Source organism: Desmodus rotundus, chromosome 10, assembly GCF_022682495.2.
Source record: "Desmodus rotundus isolate HL8 chromosome 10, HLdesRot8A.1, whole genome shotgun sequence".
Taxonomy (NCBI): domain Eukaryota; kingdom Metazoa; phylum Chordata; class Mammalia; order Chiroptera; family Phyllostomidae; genus Desmodus; species Desmodus rotundus.
The window spans coordinates 36,214,744-36,236,786 of NC_071396.1; the positions used below are offsets into that span (position 1 = coordinate 36,214,744).

General features: G+C 47.4%; 1 protein-coding gene and 1 long non-coding RNA gene across 3 annotated transcripts in view; one reads left to right on the plus strand and one right to left on the minus strand.

Annotated features, from left to right (window-relative positions):
• HOMER2 (homer scaffold protein 2) overlaps nt 1-19,984 on the minus strand; it is a 71,026-nt gene extending 51,042 nt beyond the window's left edge. Inside the window, exon 1 of one of the 2 annotated variants that reach the window (XM_045196437.3) lies at nt 19,845-19,984. Coding sequence is in view for 1 of the 2 variants with exons in the window: in XM_053912550.2 (XP_053768525.1) it covers nt 4,604-4,608 (5 nt within the window). In the remaining variant the exon portion in view is untranslated. Of the gene's footprint in view, nt 1-4,603; nt 4,801-19,844 lie in introns of those variants that run through there. The other variant, XM_053912550.2, reaches the window with a different exon arrangement.
• Nucleotides 862-8,498, plus strand: LOC123479838 (uncharacterized). Its single transcript, XR_006655593.2, has 3 exons — nt 862-3,363; nt 5,566-5,741; nt 8,118-8,498. It is a non-coding gene; the product is annotated as an uncharacterized lncRNA (long non-coding RNA).
• Nucleotides 19,985-22,043: the final 2,059 nt, after the last annotated feature.

Consider the following 22,043-nt stretch of genomic DNA (forward strand, 5'->3'; position numbering starts at 1 on the left):
AAAACGCCAAAACAGGACCAAGAGAAGACAAGTTCCCTCCATATACCTGGGAAACTGTGTCTGTTTCAGTCAACACAAACCCCAAATAAAAGGCCATGATTCATAGGAACTGCATAGTTCGGTGTGATTCAGGAGGAATGGAAAGTTAACGGAGAGGGAATGAACATCAAAAGAAAGTTCATCGGTATTGATTACTGAAAGAAGGCCCAAGGTGTTAGATAACCAAGATTGTGGCCTCCGTACATTGCAATGTAATCTTGGCTGAAGAAAATAAATGAGTGTAAACTGAAGCGAGACAGAAATACAGTAGATCTTGTTTGTAAACACTGACAAAATCAGCTAAAAGTCACAACAGCAGACAAGCTGGCTTTTCTGCTATCCTTTCGCAAGCAGGTAAAAGACAATTTATAACCCCAATACTTGGATGACAGCCGATGGCCCGAAAACTAACCCTGCCACAATAAAAGCTAAATGGCTTGCTTTAGCATTAAAAGAAAACTGTACCCAAATGTGATTTCTTTCTCTCCTGGCCCTTGCAACTCTCAATTAAGCAAGCTATATAAAAGGTAATCCAAAAATTATCACAACTTCCAGGCCAGCATCCAAGTAAGGCTATCCAGCATATGCAAGCATTACCTCAATCAAAAAATATTTATTGGGGGCCTCTTAGGTGACAGATGCTGGGCTGGGCATTGGGACACACTGGTAAAAAAGGTAAGACTTCTCCTTGCCGGATGCTGTCCGGGAAGAGATTATAAATAAGCAAACAAGCCCAGATGATGCGATGCGCTGTGGAAACAAAGGTGCGCCTATGTGAGGGAGGAGGCGGGGGTGTGGGGGGTGTGGGAGGGGTTGGTCAGGAACAACCGAGCAGGACAGTGTGTTGCAGCGATTGGAGAGTCTGGTCAAGATCCAGGATTTCGACCCTGATGTTGAAATCTGAAGGAACAGAAGAAGGTATTTGCAGAGCCAGGGCAAGGGCACCCAGGCAGGAGGAAGGGCAAGTTCAACCATCACAAGGCAGGGCAGGAAAAGCCAAGGAGGCCGAGCGAGCAGAGGGTGGTGAGGGTTGAGCAGAGTGGCTGGCAAAGGTGGAGATGCGGCACAGGCCAGCCTCTTGATGACTGAAGGGTATATAAGGAAAAGAGTGATGTGATCTGCAATTTTAAAAGCTAGTCGCTGGGGGGTGCAGTGTGGAAATAGACGACAGACACCCCAGAGTGGAAGCTGGAGGGCCTGTTAGAAGTCAGTCCAGGAAGGAAGCAGCAGTGGGCAAGAATAGAGTGGGAACTCTGATTATGGAGGGAGGGGAATGCACTCCAATATGTCTTGGAGGTTGATCCTGGGACCCAGTGACAGCCTGAATGGGGCAGGGGAGGGGATAGGGAAGACAAGAATCCAGGGTAACTCTTACCAAGTGGGGGGATGGTGGGGCCACTGACAGCAAGGGGGAAGACAGAGGGAGTGAGAGAACTGATAGGAATATCAAGAGCTCCGTGCATGGTCAAGAGTCAGAAGCCTGAAGGGAACATGGGACTCATCCGCAAGTAGTTGATATATAAAGCCATGGCTGGGGGCGGGTAACATGACCTAGAAAGAGAGTAATGACAGCGGAAGGGGACCGGGAGCAACCCCATCATTCAGAGGTCAGGCAAAGGAGCAAAAGGAACCATCAGGTGGCAAGCAGCTAGGAGAGGAGGTGTTTCAAGGAGGAGGGAGCAGCCGCCAGTGAGGAACGCTGTGGAGAGGCAGAGAGAGAAGGGCAGAGTCTGGCACCTTGCAGACCATCAGCGACCCTGGCAGTTTCAGTGGAGAGGTGGGAGCAGAAGCCAGACTGCAGGGTATGAGGGGCAAAGAAAAGGAATGGAGACAGAGGGTTTGGACACACCTTTAGAGATGTTTTCAGGTGAAGGGGAGCAAGGAAGTGGGACAGAAGCAGGAGAGAGGTGTTGGATAAGAGAAGCCACCCTGCACCCCCTATGGCAGCCACTAGCACATGGTTTTTTAAATGTGAATGAAATGAAAAATTCAGGCCCTCAGCCACTCCAGCCGCATCTCCCGTGCCCAGCAGCCACGTGTGGCAGCCATACGGGACTGTGCAGACGTAGAACATTTCCAGCAGCACAGCGAGTCCTACTGGGCAGCATTGAACTGAGGCACGTTGTATACTGATGGGAAAGAGCCTGGAGAGAAGGCAGTGAAAGATGGAGAAATGTTTCCTGAGGAGGTGAGAGGGGATGGGATGGATGGTTTCCTGGGAGGAGTGGGGGTCTGGTCGGACGAGAGGAGGGACTGGCCATCCATTCAGCAAAGCAGGTGGGAAGGAAAACAGCAGGGCCGCCTCACAGGGCCCTGCAGGTGTGGTGGGAGGTGAGGCTGTCCTTGGTCTTGGCTCCTCTTTTGTCACTGAAAAGAGAGGCCAGGTGTGTGGGGGGCAGGGAGGGGAGAAAAGAGGGGTCTGAGGAGGGAAGAAGGTATGGAGAAGCTGCCTTGGGGAGTGAGAACACACTTACTGGGGACACCACACATGATGTGAAACACTTCACAGACGAGGAGCAGCACATAGGGACAGCTGAAGGAGGAAAAGCACCTTAAGTGGGCAGAGATACAGTCAGATTTTTTCCTTAAATGGGGCTTGTATCTACAAGCACAGCCGTGGCAAGGCTGTAGGACCACAAAGAAGTAACCTACTGGCTACCCTTTCCAGGTTCTTCCTCCTCCATCCCAGTCAACTCTCAGAGAGAGGATGACATTGGTTCTATTTTCAGTTAAAATGGCTCCCTCCACCTGCCTCTGTCTAAACTGCTTATCCAGCCCTAGCTCCATCTCATTTTACAACCACGGCTTGTGCATTCCCATAAATTATAGAAGAAGTGGATATATTAAAAATGGCAGAAGTAGGTAGGAGTTACACACCAGCCATTACCTACCTATAAGAAGTGAGTAACAGATATTATGGATGATGTTAAAATTATATGAAAGACACATTTCCATGGTGAAACAAAATCCCCAAGCTACTCCTCCCTGCTTCTCCACAAACAAATATTACTTTCTGACATTATCTTTAAGTTTTTATGAGTAAAAATTTTCATTTCCACAGAACTATTTGATCTCAGCCAGTCAGTCTCAGTGTTTGGTTTTGATCACACAAGTGTATTGGCTTGGTTTTGTGTTGGCTGGCGGGGGGAGGAGCGGGGGTCCAGGAAGTTAAAATTACCAGATCCCTTTATCTTCCATCTTGAGATCTAAATTTGCCAACTCCTTCTTCGCATACACTTTTTTAGGTATGAAATGTGGGAGCCGCGAAGATTCCCAAAGAGCAGCCCTGTCCTGGGCTACCAAGGGGTCGCTGGAAATGCTACAGTAAGTCTGCTTCCCAGCCAGGGTGCCCCTGGTAAAACCTCCCTGTTTCTGTACATGTGAAACCTCTTCAATCTTCATGAGTGTCTTCGGCACATCTCCTGGCCCCTCTCTGTCCGCCTGTCCTGTTCATGTTGGTCCAGAGCCCTCATACTTCCCTTCCTCAAAACTCCACTTGGCCTGCCTCTGATTCTTTGAAGCACTTTGCAGACCCCACAGATAAAGTTCACCAGGTAAAATGACTCCAGAAACTTTTCTAGAGCAAGATACAATAAAGCCACTGACCCCTGGGAGCTGGATCCAGCCCCCAGGACAACCTTGCTCCTTTCCACTGCTCACCCGTCCCAGACAGGAAAGCAAGATCTCCAGACCCACGGAGCACAAGTCTTTGAGTCAAGACAAGGGCTGCAAGGACACTAAGCTCAGCAGCAGAGGACACAGAGGTTCAGAAACGCTAGTTCACTTGCAAACCCACCCCCCACTATCAGCCATGACTTCCCCTCTACCCATACACAGTGTCCCTCTACAAGTGCTCACCAGCTGCCCAACAACCCAGGGCAATTCCCCAACCGCGCCAGGCCTCTGTCTACTCTTCTGTGAAGTGGGCATAACTGTTCCCTGCATACCGACGACGGCACATCCTCGAAGTGCACTACCCTCGGGTGAGCAACTGTTAGGAGGTAACTGCCATTAGCACAGTGGCTCCCTGACTCACAGCGCCTACCCCTCCGAGAGCAGCCAGGAGAAATCAACCCTGCTTTTTAAATTACCTTCTAGCTCTCAAGCATTAGTCACATCAACAGAGTATTTCAAGTTTGCTCCCAGCATCTCCTCCCTTGCTTCAAAGACTGAAGCCTCACCTAGCTGCTCCGACGGCCATCATCCCAGTCATCTCAAAGTCCGCCCTCCCTGTGCTGGGGGGTCATTATCATTTCCTTTCCAGGAAAACTTGGATTTCCATTTTGTTTGTAATGAACCCAATCGTGGAGGAGGACAGACTGCTCCCAACACTCACAGACACAGGCCCTGGAGTTGACCGCGCCGGGGAGCGAGGGGACCACCGCATGGCCGAGGCTGCGAAGTCGGCCAGGCGCCTGTCCCTGCCGCGGCCCGGCGTCTTGCAGAGAAGGGCCGCGGGCTGGGGTGGTGGGCGCGGGGTCTGCGGTGCACTAGCTCCAGGCTCGGGGGCTCTGAGACGACGTGGGGGACGACCCGCAGCCCTATGGCGCGGGGGCTCACTCACCCCATCTCGGGCGCTCTCCTGCGGCTGCTCCGAGGCGGCCTCTCGCACTCGCTGTCCGCCCGCTCGGCAGCTGCTCCCCGTGAAGCACATGCGGCGGCCCATGCGCGCCCGGCTCAGCCCCGGCGCTGCTCCATTCTGTGGGCTGTGCTGCTACTGCCACTGCCACTGCCACTGCCGCCGCCGCTGCCGCGCGGGCAGGCAGGTGGGGGGGCTGGGCCACCAGGGGCAGGGCAGCCGTGCGCTGGGGCGGTGCCCGCCCCGCCCCACTCCTTACGTAACCTTGTGGCCCCCAGGCCGTGCGCCCAGCCCAGGGGCGGGGGCTGCCAGTGCGACGTGGCCACTGGCCTCCCAGGCAGATGTCTTCGCTTTGCGATGCATTGAGGGTGCGCCCCCGCCGCATGCCCACTGTGGGCTCCGCACAGTGCTGCCGGTGAACGTCCTGTCTGCCTGCCTTGCGGGAGTCTCACTTGCAGCTGGAGGGGGCTTTGGGGCTTTGGGGCTCCCCTTAGTTTGCAGGTGAGGGCACAGAGAAGCCCCAGGAGGGGGAGTGATTTGTCCAAGGTCACACATTCAAATAAGAGCTAGGATCTTCAGAATCGAGATGGGCTGCGCCGTGGCCTTTGAAGCCCCCTCATCTTCCTTTCCCTGGCCAGGCTGGGTGGCTCTGGGGACCAGCAGAAGCCCATGTGGCAGGGAGGGCCCTAACCAGCAGCAGGTGTACTGGGGTTTTCCTAGAGAGAAGATGGGATGAGGGCTCTCAACTGGAGAGTAATTAATTGCTTTTCAGGAGGTTTGATCAAGCTTGTCCTTGTTCCTAGAGCAAGGGAAACCGAGATGACAAAAGTGGAATGATCAGTAGAACTTCCAGTCTCCTGATCTCCTCCATGTATCAGGTCCTTGCTCCCTGTTAAAGGCTGGCACCGGGCCGACCTAACCTTCGTCCCCCTCGGGGCCTTCCACAGGATCATCTCCTGCTGAGAGCACACTACCCACAGGAGCCTGGCGTCTCAGGACAGTGAGAAGTCAAGGAGCAAGCATATGGAGCAGGGCCACACCTACCCCAGCCTCATCTCTCCTGGGACGGACCACAACTTAACTGCTGCCCGCTAAAGTTTTGTGGGGCAGGCACCAAAAACTGGTCAGTAATTTTCACAATTACAAATCTGATCACGTCACTCCTCTAAAAACCCTTCAGTGTCTTCTTCCCCACTGTCCTTGGGGTGAAGACCAAGATACTGAACATGTACACAAGGCCCTGCCCCACTGCATCGCCATTGTCCTCTTCAGCCTTTTTTGCCCTCTCAATTTCCCCCTTGCTTTCTGCACTCTAGCCCACCTTGAGCCCTAGGACCTTTGCACATGCTATTCTAGAGAAATGAATTAGTGAATAGGCCAGGCCACAGACACACAAAATCAGCCAGGGACTGTAAGCTCAAGTTTAGAGCCAGAGAAGGATAAGCAGTTGCTCCTGGAGGAAACCTGTGTATCACAAGCTGAATTCCAAAGACCAAGGAGAGCTCCTGGCAGTGACAATGGGGAATAAATGGCAGGAGCCAGCTCAGCTGGTGTAGGGGTATCAGAGGGCAGATTCGCAGTACATGGGGCCAAGGAGTGTCCAAAATCTGAACAGGAGTTTCCTTTGCACCACGGTTGGAAAGGGCACACCCACATTACCCTGGGAAGATGCAGTGATGCCAAGCAGGTGGGGCTGGTGATTCACTGGGTTGCTCCACACAGTCAGCAGAAAGCAGGGCAATGCTGGAGGTGTGAGCCCACGTGAGGTGAAATACTCCGTGATAAAGTGGCTGTCACTTTGGGTAAATAAAGGCTTTTGCAGTGAAGTGAGGAAAGGAAAGGGTTGATCAGACAAGGTTTGGAAATGGGTGTCCCTCCTGTCCCTTGTGAGGAGCGGCCTCCATTTCTCTCCTTCAACCCCAACCCCAGACCTAGGAGCTTCCCCAGACACCCAGAGCCTGTCTAAGCTCCAGAGTTAGCCTTTACCAGTACTATTTCATCAAATGGGAATCATCCCTAGAGAGGGGCCACTTAATTTCCCGATCAGTGCTTTCCCCTCCACTGAAGCCAACACAGTCACCCTTTTTCTATGGAAAATTTCCCATCAACGCGGTCTCCATTGCCCCAGTTGTCAAGGGAGATGATGGTGCAGTATCTTCTTTCAAGAGGCCTGAAGTGAAGGAGGAGGAGGAGAGAGAGATTCCTTATTGGCTGGGGGTTCAGGCAAAGGAGAGTGTGGGCCGAGACTTGAGTGTCCTTTAAGGCGGAACAAGAGAAGCCAGTGAGGGGGGACAAGAATGAAGATGTGGGAAAGAAGGGCAGGTCCTCAGGAAAGGGAGGAGTGAGCCTTGGGGAGAGGAGAGGGCACAGTGGGGGAGGTGAGTGAGGTTGAGGGAACTTGCCTGGTAGGCTACTTTTTCTAAAGGAGGCAGGGCCACCTACTGAACATGCATGGGAGAGAGGAGGTGGGGTGGAAGCCCAGTTTGAAATAGCAGCCTTGGGACAGTAAACACTGCTGTCTGGATGGATCCAGAGTTCTGAATGAGCAGGGCAGAGATGCTCCCAAAAGTCTGGGCAGCCAGACCTTGACCAGCACCAGCTCAGGGACTCGGGATTCCTGTTGTTCTCTGTGGGCAGCAGAGGCTTCCAGAATCCAGGCATGGCCAATCATTCTGAAGGACTGCACTCTGCGTTCTGCAGTCTGACGGGGAGATCAGATAACTGTGGGTACTCACCAGGGCACTATGTGAGCCTGGGAAGCAAGGAGAACAGGAGGCAGCTCCACATGTGCCCTTCCCCTGTGCTGCCAACTAACCCTCCCAGGCATCCTAGGCAGAAAAGCACTGTGCACCCTCTGTGTCAAACAGGGTGACCTCCGCATCGCTGCCTCTCGGCTCTCAAAAGCTAGGGTCTAGAGAAAGGACTGATGTTAGTCTGGGGCAGGGGAAATACAAAAGGAGCCTGGAGCATGTTGTGATACCAGAAAGTAAGGCAGTGCTCAAAAAATCAAAGGATGGGGCATGCCTGAGGGACACAGGAGCCAACTGCAAGAGCACCTGGTGGCCTAAGGTGGAGCACGTGCCCAACACCACACATACCACCGTTCAGGATCATAACTCAGAATGTAAAATAAATACACCTAAGTCCATACTGATATAAATTTTAAATAAGTAGAGAAGAGCCAAATCTTCCCTACAGAGGAATTCCAAACAATATGTGTAGATTTTCCACCTCCCGGTGGAATTTAACACCCTCACTCCTCACACCTTGAGAGTAGGTTGGTCTGAGTGTCTTAGTGATTTGTTTCTAAAGAACAGAGTATGGGATGGGAAAAATTTTAGGTTTACAGTGGAAAAACCTGGCAGACACCCCCTGACCAAGGGATCAAGGTTAACATCAGCAGGGATAAGCCGTGTTGATATCACACACCGTCTGATAGGATGTGATGAGATGTATACCTCATCTATGTGATATTTTTTCCCTAATTCCGTAATCCAAGTCTCATCATGAGAAACACACCAGACAAATCTATGCTGCGGAACACCCTGCCAAATTCCTGACCAGTACTCCTCCACACCGTCCAAGTCATGGGATGCAAGGAAAGACCGAGGACCTGCCACAGACCAGAGGAGACTGAGATGTGAGACGAAATGAAGTAGGATCGTGGATTAGATCACAGAAGAGAAAGAGGAAAAACTGGTACACTTCCACTAACGTCTGGAGTTCAGTTCATAGTGATGTGCCACGTGGGTATGGAAGATGCCAGCCATGCGAGGAGTATATGAGAACTCTGTGTTATCTTTGCAACTTTCCTGTAAATTAAAATTCATTCAAAATAAAAAGTTTATTAAAAAAGAAAGTAGCCCTTGGAGTCTCCTGTCTACCCAATCTTCCAAGCAATCGAGTCAGTCACTGGCCACATCAGAAAGGTAAGCAAGTGAAAGCCTGAACAATGGACTCATCAGGTGACAACTGGGACTCAAAACTGCTTTCCTAACTCAAAGCAAGCCACTGAAATCTGTGCCTCTCCATTTTTTAACTGCAGCCCACAGTAGGAAATATATTTTCCACTGCAACCCGGCACATACGTCAACTTTATCTATAGTTATATTTTTATAAAATGGAAACAAAGTTATATATATACACTAAGTGAAAGTTTTACAAGATAATTCTTATCCTCTCACCTACAAAACATTCTAACATTTTCATTCTGTTCTATTTTTAAAAGCTGTGCTGCTCACAATCCACTAAATTGATTTCAAAACCTATAATCTATATATTTTTTCTTTCAACAGCAAAATGAGGCTCACCATGTCCACATACAACGTTATTATTAGTGTGTCCAGATTTCTGATACTGCTGTTCCGAGACTTTGAACATTTTTTCTTTTGACCATACGAGTTCAGTTCCTTCAAGTGCATATGAAACAAATGTCTTACTAAAGCCGTTAATTAAGTGAATAACTATCAGGTATTATGTAGCTATTAGACTATATAGTAATAGAAAAACATTTATTCTTTCAACAAATACTGATCACCTACTATGTATATGGCTGGTATTGTGCTGGGCACTAGGGATAAAGTGCTCAGCAAAAGAAACAGTTTTTCTATCATGGAACTATGAAATTGGGTGTAATATATTAATCAAAGAATCACACAAATATACAAACTATGATCTGTGTGAATAAGAGTCTAATTTAGGCCGAGGCGGTGGTGAGTAATGGCCTCTTTGAAGAGACATCTAAGAGGCCTGAAGAACAGAGGCAGTAGCCAGACACAGTGTGGAGGGAAAAGGTCCCAGGCAGAAGAAACTGTGCAAAACCCTACATAGCTGAGAACTGCGCAGTTGTGAGGAACTGGGAGAGGATCCTGTGGCTAGAATGCTGTGAGCCTAGCAAGGCAGGGGATTAGGTGGGACAGGTATATGGGACCCTGAGGCCAGGTTGGGGATTTGGGATTTATCCAAATGCACTGACAAGCAGATTGGGGAATACTAGGATCTGGCTTACATTTTTTTAAGATCACTGTGGCTCCTAGAAGCAGAAGAGATAAGGAGACAAAAGTATGCAGACCAGTTAAGAGGCTTTAGCTGGAGCCCAAAAGATAAGGCTAGCAGGTGGAAAGAAGTGGATTGCAGATTAGAGATACATACTGGAGGCAGACTCCGCAGGTCTTGGTGATGGATTCGACATGGACTAGGATATAGAGAGTTATATCATGATATAAAGAAAATATATTATGTATGATGACATAAAGAAAATAATCTATATGATAGCTGTGCTGTGAATATAATTATGTGAAACTACTAGCATGTATGGACAAGGCCTGGAAGTATAGAAAATTAAAAGTTTTACTTGTTGGAATAGCAGAAGGAATATAGGATAAAAAACAAAATACAGGGTCCGTCCGAAATAACGCCTGCTTGAATGTGGTCGGTAGGGCAATAATATGGATGTAATAATTTATAGTTTTAATTTGAACATTTCACCTAAAAATCTCTTATGATGTACTTGAGTGTGATATCATTATATTGTTATGATATCATTAAGGAATCCTCCCCAGGGGATTCCAACATGCGGCCCAGGTTGGGAATCACTGCATGAAGCCTCCCAGCACCCAAAGAGAAGTAAATGTGAGCCCCAGAACTTGGGAACTGGTCAGAACAAAAAAGCACACACCCAGCTCATTGGCTGGACTTTCTTGAGACTTTGGGCCCCAGGTGAGAACTAAGAAACCCCAGGAATTTGTGGGGCTAAGGAGGAGCAGTATCTCCACTGGGTGCAGGGAAAGAGGAGTTAATTCTAAGGCCCGCCTGCTCTTTCTGAGTGGGACTAGAGTTACATGGATTCCCTGCCCCTGATTGGCGGCAGCAGCAGAATGGATAGGTGCCTGTTTGTATTTTTGGAGTAGCTAGGATGGGGTAGGTCAGCCAGGTGAGGAGGGATTCCACAGCCACATCTGAGGCACACTCATCAAGACTGAGGATGAGTTAAACAGGGGGTGAAGTCACACACGGCACTGTTTCCAACTGGAGATGCTGAACAGACAATGATGCCTCTTTTTTTTTAATAATTTAAATTTTTTATTGTTATTCAATACAATGATGCCTCTTAAGGATGTATGGAATCTCAGAGGGAGCGGAACAGAAGCAAATCAGAGAGGAGAGAAGACGAATGCCAATTTTGGACATGCTGAGATGTAGGAATCTGAGGAACAAACAAGAGGAGATGTCCAGCAGGTATTTGGCTATGGCAGGAACAGAGCATGGAAGGGACACCTGGGAGCCATTGGCAAGACAGTGTCCAACCCAGGAAGGGCCTGTTGAAGGAGCAGAGGTCGGGCTGAGGAAGGCGTAGATGCCTGACTCAGCAGGGGAGGAAAGGGACCCTGTGAGGGTGAAAGAGTGGGCACTAGCACCCAGGGGGGCCATCCTGCTCTAGATGTGATCAACCAACCCCCTTTCAGCTTATTTAGCTGAATCAAACAAGTTCTTTTTAAAAAAGGACATACTCTTTGCCAAAAAACTAAGAGCAAAACAAAAACAAACAAACAAAAAGCAAATCACACAAAATAGAAACAAGTAGGTTTCCAATTCACTTCAATGTAGCAAATATTTACTGAACGCCTACTATGTGCCAGCCTGGCCCCAGATGACTCAGCTGGCGCAGTTAGCTGATCAGACACACAGCCCACTCCTGCTCTCTCCCTGAGCCCCATCTGGGAGGTCACAGTGTCTCCGGTTCCCTGATCTTTGCCTCCAATAAAGCTTAGCTCATCCACCAGTTGTTCTAAGTGAGGTCCCCCCGCAAATCTGGGGTCCTCGTGGCAGGTAACAGCCTTCCTGACCACCACCTGTCTCCCATCGGTCGCCCGGCGGGTTTCGGTTTCTGGCTGGCTGTCCCACGGCGCCCCTCCAGCTCTTTCCCAGCTCCCGTACAGGGTTGAGATGAGTTACCTGGCAGCTGGCCCACCCCTTCTGGCCATTTCTAACCATCTCCAACAGCTCGCTGCTCAGGGGTCTCTAGGACTTTCCTTCTGAAACTACAGTTGTAACACCAGGACAGTTAGCACAAAATCACTTTGAATCAAGACCAGACCTGTCTACTCACTCAAAGCAAGAGGCCTCCCCAAGACCCACGCCCCAGCCCCCCCCCCCCCCGGGGGGGACTGCCCCTGTCACCATTTTCTTTGCGATTCCTGATCCTCACTCCTCCAGTAAACACTCCCACCATGCTGGTTCGCAGGGAGAGGGCTGACCCTTCAGCAGGCTCTTCCCCTTGGAAATTTGCTTTTTATTACACACAGTCAATGGTTCTCTTTGCACATGCATCTCTTTCATTTGCATAGTTCTCCAAACTGGCAGTTCTTTCCCTGCAGCACAGAAGTTGTACAGGGGTTTGGTTTACTTCACTCAAGCATCCCTTTACGTTCACATGCTTCTTTACATTTGCTGGTTTAACACTTCACAAATATCTTCTTCAGTTGGTTTTTGGGTGCATTGTCTCCTGAAAAAGTTGGGTTTTTCCCTCATTGTGGCAATGCATACATAACACAAAATTTACCATTTTACTCATTTTTAAGTGTACAGTTTAATGGAATTAAGTACGTCCACAGCGCTGTGCTACTATCTCCAGAACTTTTTTATTATCCCAAATCTGAACTAGTTACTCAATGCCAAGAAAGTAGGGACATGCTCGATTTACTTTTCATTCCTTATTCTGCACCTAGTATGTGCTTGATAAATATCCTTGACTAACTAGAGCAGATAAGAGGTTTAACATAAAAGACACCAAACCAGCACCCACAGCCCACCAAACTGCCTCTTCAAAAATCACTTATTACAAGATGGGGAAGGCTGATCCCAGAAAGGGAGAAAACATACACACCCTTACTCTAGCTGGGTCCAGCCTCTGGCTATGTATGGCCTGCCCTTGGCTGGAGGGCCTAGGAACGCAGAGCCCTGAAGAAGATGGGGATGAGGAGCGTGAGACCCTTGTCGTCCCATCTGAGACAACAGGAGACTCTTACAGAGCCCAAGTTGGGCCCCAAAACTAAAGTGACAGGAAACAAAAGCACCTGGAGGAATGGACCGAGCCCATTAGTGCTGCGTAAGACCCCTGAACAGCTAGAGCAGTGTCCCCCAAACTGGCCTCCTCGTGTAGCTCACACAGGGCACCTATTACACAGACCGATTACACAGCCCTTCTGGGGCTGCTATGGGAATCTGTATGTGTAGTAAGAGCCTGAAGTGATTCTTGCCCATGAAAGGCAAATTTGGGAGAAAAAACAGAGTGTTCCACCAGCAAGGTGGGGCCAAGCCAGCTGCCTGGGGCTGTGCAGGTAAAGGCTCCCAGCCAGACTATGTCATGCTCCCAGGAGCTAGTCAGACCACTGGGCTGCTTTCCCAAACACAAGCCTCCCGTGGGCCTGCTGCCTCTAAACATGTCCTCCTCCAGTATCTCCACACAGGGCTATATACAGCCTCTTACCTCTACCTCCACTGCCGAAGGCCTCGGTTGATCCCAAGTTCTGGCAGCCCTGTCCCCTGGCTTGGTTCCCCAAAGTTGAGGGATGACAATGAGATCTAGTCCTAATTTAGAACAAATGAGCCAGGTATTCCTTGGCCAGGTGTTCATTAGGGAGTGACTATAGATAGCTGGTGACATCGCATTCTGCCTTTAGGTCCAGCTGGGTCACTGTATGGAAATAAATCGGGAAGCTTCTATCTCCCCAATCCGAGGTCAGTGTTTACTGAGGGAGACACTGGATACCAACTCTTCCCTGGGAGCTGAAGTTTCACCCTGGGGCCCTTCCGACACAAGCCGGCTGAATGGAGCCCGGGAGCCTTTTTCAACTGCGACACAACTGCCCCCTCCCCACCGTACCTAGGGTACGGCGGATCAGAGAGGGCTATGGCCAAACAGGCTGGACATTCAGTGCCTTCCTTTTAATAAAGCCAGTACATTTTTAACTAAAATGCAATTTCTAAAACAGCTCTTTATTTATCTTTACTCCAGAAAGTTTACATAAAGCAGTGTTTCCATGGGATGTCAACAGGTGGTACGCAGCAGGGAAAGGTTCCATACTCCATAGATTAGGAAGTACTGGGCTAAACAAAATGAAATACATTTCTTTACTATTTTTTTAAAGCACCTCTAATATTTCTCAAGTAGACTTAAGAAACTCCAGTAAGTGAACACGATTTACTCTATTTTCTAAATTAAATGAATTTAGTAGCAGTGAAACCTGAAGTACTTTGCCAGAGGACACATTTTGGGAAATGATGAAATAAAGGGTCCTATTACCCAGAGTCAGTCTGACATATAAGAAATAAGCACCTGCTACTTTGCTGGCTCTCAGGTGAATATTGCCTCCCTACTGTTCTTCGTAGGACAAAACTCACTTCTGAGGGTTAAACAGTAGAACACAGCAGGGAGCAGGCTGTCTGGATTCTTCCCTGGGCTCCCCCACTTATGAACCTTAGGTGTATTACATAACTTCCCTGTACCCCAAGTTCCCCACGGGAACATGGGCAGCACTGGTACCTCTTCTTGAAGGCTGCAGTGAGGATTAGATAAAGGTCCACACTGAGCCATTACGTATTGTTAAGCAAGACAGGCTTTGTCCTCCAGTCCACTTCTGGGCTTGTCTTCCCAACAGATAAAGTAGTGGTCACTTTGGAGGGTGCAGCACACTTGGCATTGGGAATACAGTAGAACTGGGGGACAAAAAACGGGGAACAGTAATCTGATGAGAGCCATTTGCTAAAGCTCCAAGCATCTGGGAGACCATATGGAGGAACAGGCCAGGGCAATGGGCCCAGGATGAAGGGGACGGTTCCCTGAAGCACAGTGAGGAAGAACACGGGGAACTGACTTTTGTGAATCCTTATAATCATAATCTGGGAGGTAGAAAACAATAATCATTATAATCTCATTTTAGAAGTAAGAAAAACGAGCCCCTAACTTGGCTGAAGTCACTCAGGTTAGTCTGCATCTAAAGCCAAGGCCCTTCCCAGATAAAAACACTGAAGATCTCTGCAGAGCAAAGCTCCCCAGCTGGGGGAGGAAGCAGACGCTAACTTGCCACGGAGGAAAACAGGCCAACCCTTCCCAATGTCTGACTGGATATGGTGAAATCCAAAGAGAAACGCATTTCCCCCAGTGAGCTGGTACCACACCTCACCCCAAATGTGACAGAGACGACCTTACACAGGGGTCCCTGAGAGGCTTGGGAGAGAAGAGGAGCAAAGAGCCCTGTGAGTTGGCCTAAGGGAAATGGAGCAGCCAAGGCGTCTCTGAAGAGTGTGCACCCTCCACACCCACAATCCAGATGACTCACAGGGTTTTACTTCCGGCTGTGTGCGCACAAGATGCCTGTGGGAGCCTTGCCACCTTCAGTATGTTTCTCCGGGTTACTGTCACTGCGCTGCTTCCCCCTCACTCTGAAGTCTCTCGGTACTCAGACTGGAACTGGCTTTTCCTGCACTGCATTAGTCTACCACGTTCTATTTTATATCATGCACATGCTACATCACTTCTGTTCGGCTCTTCAAGCAGATCTTAAATCTTGTATTCCACATTTTTTAAATTCTTTCCACTCCCCCAACATGAAGCCTAGATATACACTGGATATTGATAGATACTTGTGAAGTGAAAAAAATAAGTAAGGTCACAAATCTTGGGAGAATCTTTAGATTAGGGTTTTCTCTAGAATTTTATGTAAATAGAAATAAAATGCAAAATAAATGACTAAGCTTTGTGTTTAGTTGATGAAAATGAGCAAATTAAAGTGAATTGCTAATGGGAAAAAAGCAATTTTTGCTGCAGAGATATAATGTGCTTTCAGCTTATTTCTAGCCAGTTTAGTCACAGGGAGGCTGTCAAACACCCTTCTGAGAAGCTCTCCGGCACTTGTGTCATGGGAGGGAACATATGGGAGCCACCATCGGGTGCAAAGGGGGTGCCTGAGACAACTTGGACACACTCACTGCCAATGTTCCCGATCCTTTTGGAGGATTCACCTTCATCTGACTCACTGTCTTAAATGTTTACCGTTATATTTGCCAACTGTTTGAACTGCTGTTGCAACTGTTCTGATCATCTGCTGGAGAGAACTTCTAGATTATGTCACAGTTTTTGGAACCTGAAGTTGGAGAACTTAAAGTCAGCAAGTCTAACTCCTTCTTTCATATGTTCCCTGATGCTTTTTCCCTGCCTGGGGTGCGCCAGCCCTAGTACCAGGCACTGGACACGCAGAGACATCACACGAGGTCCCTGGCCTCCTGGCACTTACATTCCAGTAGGAGAGATGGACATCAAAACAGACAGGTTCGATACAGTGGTGCCATGGTAAGGGGGTGCCCAGGGAACACAGATGCTATGCACAGGAGGGGAGCTGAGTAAATATGGTTGAGTGTTCCCTCAGTGGAAAAGGTTAGTCAAATGTAAAACTGGGGAGGAAGGTAGGGGCCAGATAAATAAACATTTACTGAGCACCAACTATGCATTATGTTGCCAGACTCTATGCTAATTGCCAAAGACATGAAAGACAGCCTTACTCTCAAGGGGTTTATAATTTAGGTGGATGTAAACAAATTACAATACACTTTGATAAATATATGAATACATATGCTAAAGATATAAAGAAAAAAATATTCAGTTTTAATTGGAGTTGGGGACAAAGAGGGGGGTGTATTGTGGAAGGCCACCAGAAGATGACACGATAGGCCAAGAGTCACCAAGTGGACCAACGTGGGGAGGACACTGCACACAGAAGGAAGAGCGTGTGCACAGCACAATGCGATCTCTTCCGGGAACTTGATGCACGGTCACTGGGACAAGGCTGAGCATCTAGTTAGGGAGGGAGGCAAATGAGGCTGAACAGACAGGGCAGAACTAAATCTTAACAGGCTGTAATTCTACACTGAGGAGTGTAGAGGGTATCCTAGAAGCAATTAGGACCCACTGAAAGGTGGATACATCATGGGATAGATGCAATCAAGTTTGTTGTCTAGAAAGAATTGACTTTGAGCTGGCTAGTAGATACACAAGAAGTGGTGATATTATTACCTATTTTCTTGTTCTGTATGTTTCATAAGAGTTAAAGACGAGTGCTCTACTAGCAGGATGGAGAAGGGTCTGCAGGGAAGCAAAGCTGGCTACAGGGACCAGCTGAAGTCTATCACTGTGGTCCGTATGAGAAGGGGTGAGAGTCAGAAGTAAGAGTGGCGTAAGGAGAGGAGTGGACACAGAAGAAATGGTCAGGAGCTCAAGTCCATAGGCCTTGGGGAGGGACTGGGTGTGTGGGAGGAGTCCAGGATTGCTGCCAAGTTTCTGGTGTGGGTAACAAGGAGGAAGCATTCTTCAAGAATGGAGATAGAGGTGGATGAACAGGCTCAGGAAGGAAGATGAACGCACATTACATTTAGACAGGTGCTGGAGATGCCTGTCGGACATCCAGACAGAAGTTCCTAGTTGGCAGGAATATTTATGAGTCGAAAGCTCAGATAGCATGGATGGCTGGAGTCATCAGCACAGAGCTGGAAGCCAAAAAAGAGATTGGGTCTGCATAGGTCACACAAGGAGAGTATAGACAAGGCTAGGGGATACTGACATTTAGGGATAAGCAGGAGAGGAAACAGTGTCCCAGGGCAGAGGAGAATCATGTAAAACTTGGAAATAAAGTGAGAAGAAGGTTTAAGGGAGGAAGGAGATAAATGTCAAATGCTGCACAGATACTAAATAAACCGAAGATTTTAGACAAGGAGTCATTGAATTTGGCCCTCGGTCAGCGGCCCTAGTGAATGTTGCTGGGCGGTTTCAGTGGCCTGTCTGGGGGCAGAAACAAGGCTGCAGTGAAGAGGAGGGGGAGGGGACACTATAATACTGCAGGTGTAGAGTGCTCTTTGTAAGAGACTCCCCATGTGGAGAAAGGAGATCCTAGATATTTAGAGGAGGACAGGGGATTGAGGGCAGGGTATCGGTTTTGTTTTGAGACTGGAGAAACTTGAGCAAGCTTACATGGTGGGTGTGGGGGTGGGAGGGGCCAGGAGCTGGGAGAGGGAAACAGCAGGGAGAAGGCGTAACTGCAAGAGCGATGCCCAGAAGAGCAGTGACTGCACAGACCACAGTCTCGCAGCAGCAAGACTGAAAGACAAGAGGTAAAAGGGGGCAGAAAGAGGTCCAACTGCAGGTATGGGGTTGGGGAACCCAGGGAATTAATGCTGAAGCCTTAATTTTATCTGTGAAATAGGAAACTAAGTGAAAAAAACAAAAGCCCAGAGAGGTGGTGACTTGCATGACTGTTGGTTTGCAAAGTGGCTCCTGTACAGTGCGAGCAAGGACGGAAGAAAGAGGCAGAGCACACCACATTGGTGGTGGTTCTAATAAGCAAGGTAACTTACTTAAGAGGCTTGTCTTAGGTGAGTGCAAGATGAGTAGATCTCTGCACCCCCCACCAGAATCTTAAAAGTTCATACAGAGACATTAACTGGGTTCAGTCCAGATGGTCTCAACACCTCACTCTCTCATGGCTGCACCCTTGAAAATGGACGGTGGTGATAGTGGTCAGAACATATGTTCCAAGGACAGGGGAAGGGGTGAAGAGCCTCAGATTACTCAGGTCCAGCTCTTGTGTCAACTGTTGGCCACATCCTCTCAAAGATCACCTCCAACCATAACCCACAGGGAGTGACTCAAGTGTCTTGACTCCTGGTCTGGTGCTCTTTCCATTCCCTACGTTATTTATATTCACTTATGTTGAAGATACTTGCATCACCTGAACATCTGCTTTAAAATCGGGCTTTCTATACTTTTCTTTTAAAAGATTATTAGGCAAGGCTGGCTTCTCACAAATGTGGAACAGGCCACCTGTCACCAAGGACAATAAACTTGCCAAAATCCTGGATTGAAACCCAGAAGACTGACCCTCTGATAATGGGGAAAATGTCAGAAGCTCATCCTAAGATAAGGATCCTGACTTACTCGGCCATTTTCAAGGGCTTAGAAAATGCTTTTAACACTCACACTGTGATGATCACTTCAACGAAAAAGATTTTGGAAAATTACGTGAAGGAAAGATGATGGTAGTATGGGGTTAGGAGTGATTGAGAGTAAATTCTGGACAGATCTCTTGGCCTCTCTATGCATTTCCAAGGTCCCGTCTAAGTGTAACATGCATATTTGATGAAGAGCTGGGTAGGACCAGGCGCTGAAGTAGATTACTAGAGCTAGCCAATGGAGCACACAAAGCAGCCACAAAGTGTGAAGGAAGGATACTAAAGGTTAGCACCGTCATTTGGCTTTGGATGAGCCCTGTCAAACAAAATAGAAAGAGGCAGATATTGTACAATGCAAGCTGAAATCACTACTTAGAAAACATAGTTTGTGCCATTATTTATGTAATGAAGAGTAGGAAAAAGGAGAGAAAAATGCCTTCATACCACAATCACAAATTTTAGAATTGGAGAAGACTTTGACTCCAACCCATTTAGCCCAATTCACAGCTTTTTCTTCCCCAAGATTGCTCATCTTTCCTTCTTCTATGATTTCTTCTATGATATCAACTGGCTTCTATGGTAATACTCAGGTAGCAAAGAAACTTGTAACTAGCATTGGCTTGCTTTCCCCACTCTCCTGAAAAAAACTCCCTTACACAAAGAACTCCTTATGTGGGAGGATGACACTGAGGCAAAGAACTGAATTAAAATCTTGTAATCTCTGATCAAAACAACTGCATGTAATTACAGCCACAGGAGTACAGATGTGATTCTAAACCAATGTCTCATATAACTTGAAATATTTTCGTAGAGACTAAACATTTATGTAACATATAATAACTCTAATTATCATTAGCATTCACAAAGCATCTTTCTTCACTTGATCCTAACGTACTTTATCTGTGCAATAATTACTTCTTATAATAACCTTATGAAGCAGAGAAGTAGCAAGGATTATTACTCCCATTTTGCAGAAGACAAAATCAGGGAGACAGGTACCTTGTGGAGTTCCCTCTCTGGTGGCGAAGCTGCAGGGGCAGAGCTCCTGCCTCCCGGGGCCACATCTACCGTGCAGAAGAGCCCTGGCTGTGCAGCAGCCGCCAAGTTGTGTAACACGGCTAAAGACTCATGGAGTCAGAAATGAAAAGGAGAAAACAGTGTTTCACTGAGGAAAAAGCAAGGCATTTTGAAGTATCACAGACTTGGTCAAAATCCTGCTGCCACTTACCAGCTGTGCCCTTGAATGAATTATAATTCCCTTTGCACCTCAGTTTCACCATCTTCAGAACGGTCATTGTCTGGGGTCACTCATGGCCTCTGAAAGCAACACTCTCTCAATGTCAGGATTCCCCAGGGTCTTCTGCTGGTGTGTTTTGCTTCCAGATCACCGGGTCAAAGTGAGGCTTGAAATTATGGGTAAAATCAGGTTAATTTATAAAGCAGACAGAAGATAAAATACTGAGATATAACACTAATAACAGACAGCAAAGTCAACTAACAACAGCCAGTCTTTTCCATATGTTATCCACAGGACCAAGGACATTTACCATGCAGCACAATATCATAATTGATGATCACAATGACCTTTAGTTGCCAAGCAAAGATTAAATTATGGCACAAATACTCTGATTATTACATAAAAGTAAGTACTATATTTTATGCACATTTCCATCAAAAGAGGTTCCAATGGAAACGTTTTGGTATTTAAAGGCTGTCGGTTACCTGGAAAATTTCTTTTCATGGAACAGATTATTGCCTGATGATGTCAGAAAATGAGATATAATAACTGATAAAATATAAAAATATGAGAAAACATTATGGGCAACAATAGTTCCATCTGAAAATTGGCTGTAATACCTAGAACTTTTCACAGAAACTCTCAGAAGCTTATGAGCTCCCAAGTGCCATTTATGAATTTAAAGAAAAGAAATATACTCATTTCTGTGTAAGTCCTGATTACCTAGGAATAATGCCATCATAACATCACAAGGAAACCAGCAAGCTGGCCTTCAATAGCTCTCCTTTTTCCAAACATCCTGTCTCCTGATACCAGGTGGGGAAGCACTTTCCTGAGTTTTTCAATTGCTACATCGTTACCCACATATAATATTTATTCTTATCTTCTTTTCAAGTTTATATTTCCCATTCCTGCCTCCTAAATCTGGGCATTTCCTGAGGTGTAGGCCTTGGCCTTCTGCTTTTCTCTATAAATACTTTCTCCTGTGGAAAAGATCATATACACTGATGATTTCAACCATTGTTTCTTTGTGGATGACTCACATATGCACATATGTGGGCACAGCCTCTTTTTCTTCAGCTTCAGTCCTGTATTTCCAACAACCCCCTAAAAATTTTCTTTTAGATAGTTCACGACCATCTCAAATATTACAAATCTTTTTGAGCTCTGGGCTCATTTCTACATTAAAACCAGCTCATCCTATGGCTATCCCTTTTCAGTCCCAGTTCCCCAGGCTTAAGGAATTGGAGTCCTCCCTGATTCTTCCTAGTCCTTTTCTCCCATCATCTGCTCAGTGACTATTCAATGATCGTAATCTTGGTCTTTCCCCTTCCCCTTTCCTACCCAGCACCAAACTTATCCTATCTGCTGCCCATACTATTCTGTACATTTTTTGCTCTGTTCATGGTTCTAAAACATGGCTTGGAACATTTGTAGCTCCATCATTCATTCCAGAAACAGGTACTGAGCACTCTCTTTATACAAAGCACAACGTCACACATGCCAAGATGAAGGAATGAATTGGGTAGAGGTCTCTGTATGGTCTAGTAGGGGGAACAACTTGTACATAATTTCAGCTCTGAGTTAGAAAGTGGTAAGAACTGAATGAATACATGAAGTTTCAGTGTTAGGGGCAAAGGGAGGATGAAACGGGAACAGCAAGAAATAAAGTTAGAGTTTTGAATCCACGTTAATGAATTGGGGGCATGCGGGAGGGTGGAAGGATTGAGCAAAAAAAACCCCAGAAAGATGAATGAATGAATGACTAAATTTGGCCTTTAATCTACAGGCAACAGGGAGCTGGTAAAGATTTTGGATCAGAGCCATGCTACAAAATGCCAAGGCTGTGGGTTTGATACCAGGTCAGGGCACATACAAGAAATCAACCAATGAGTGCATAGATAAATGGAACAACAAATCAATGTTTTTCTTTCTCTCAAGTCAATAAATAAAAGAAAAAAGGAAAAAAATGATTAAACCTATGGCAGCTGAATGTAACACGGGCTGATTGGGGGACGTGTTGGAGGAACGGCGCCACCAGGAAAGGTACTGCATTCCCACCGCCCTGGGGATGACACGGGAACTTCAATTGGGTGGAAGCAGCAGGGCACCCTGGTGAGCGTCAGAATGCCTGCAGGGGCACAGTCGGCAGAACTTAGTAACTGCTGGGCGCCAGAAAGGCAATAAATG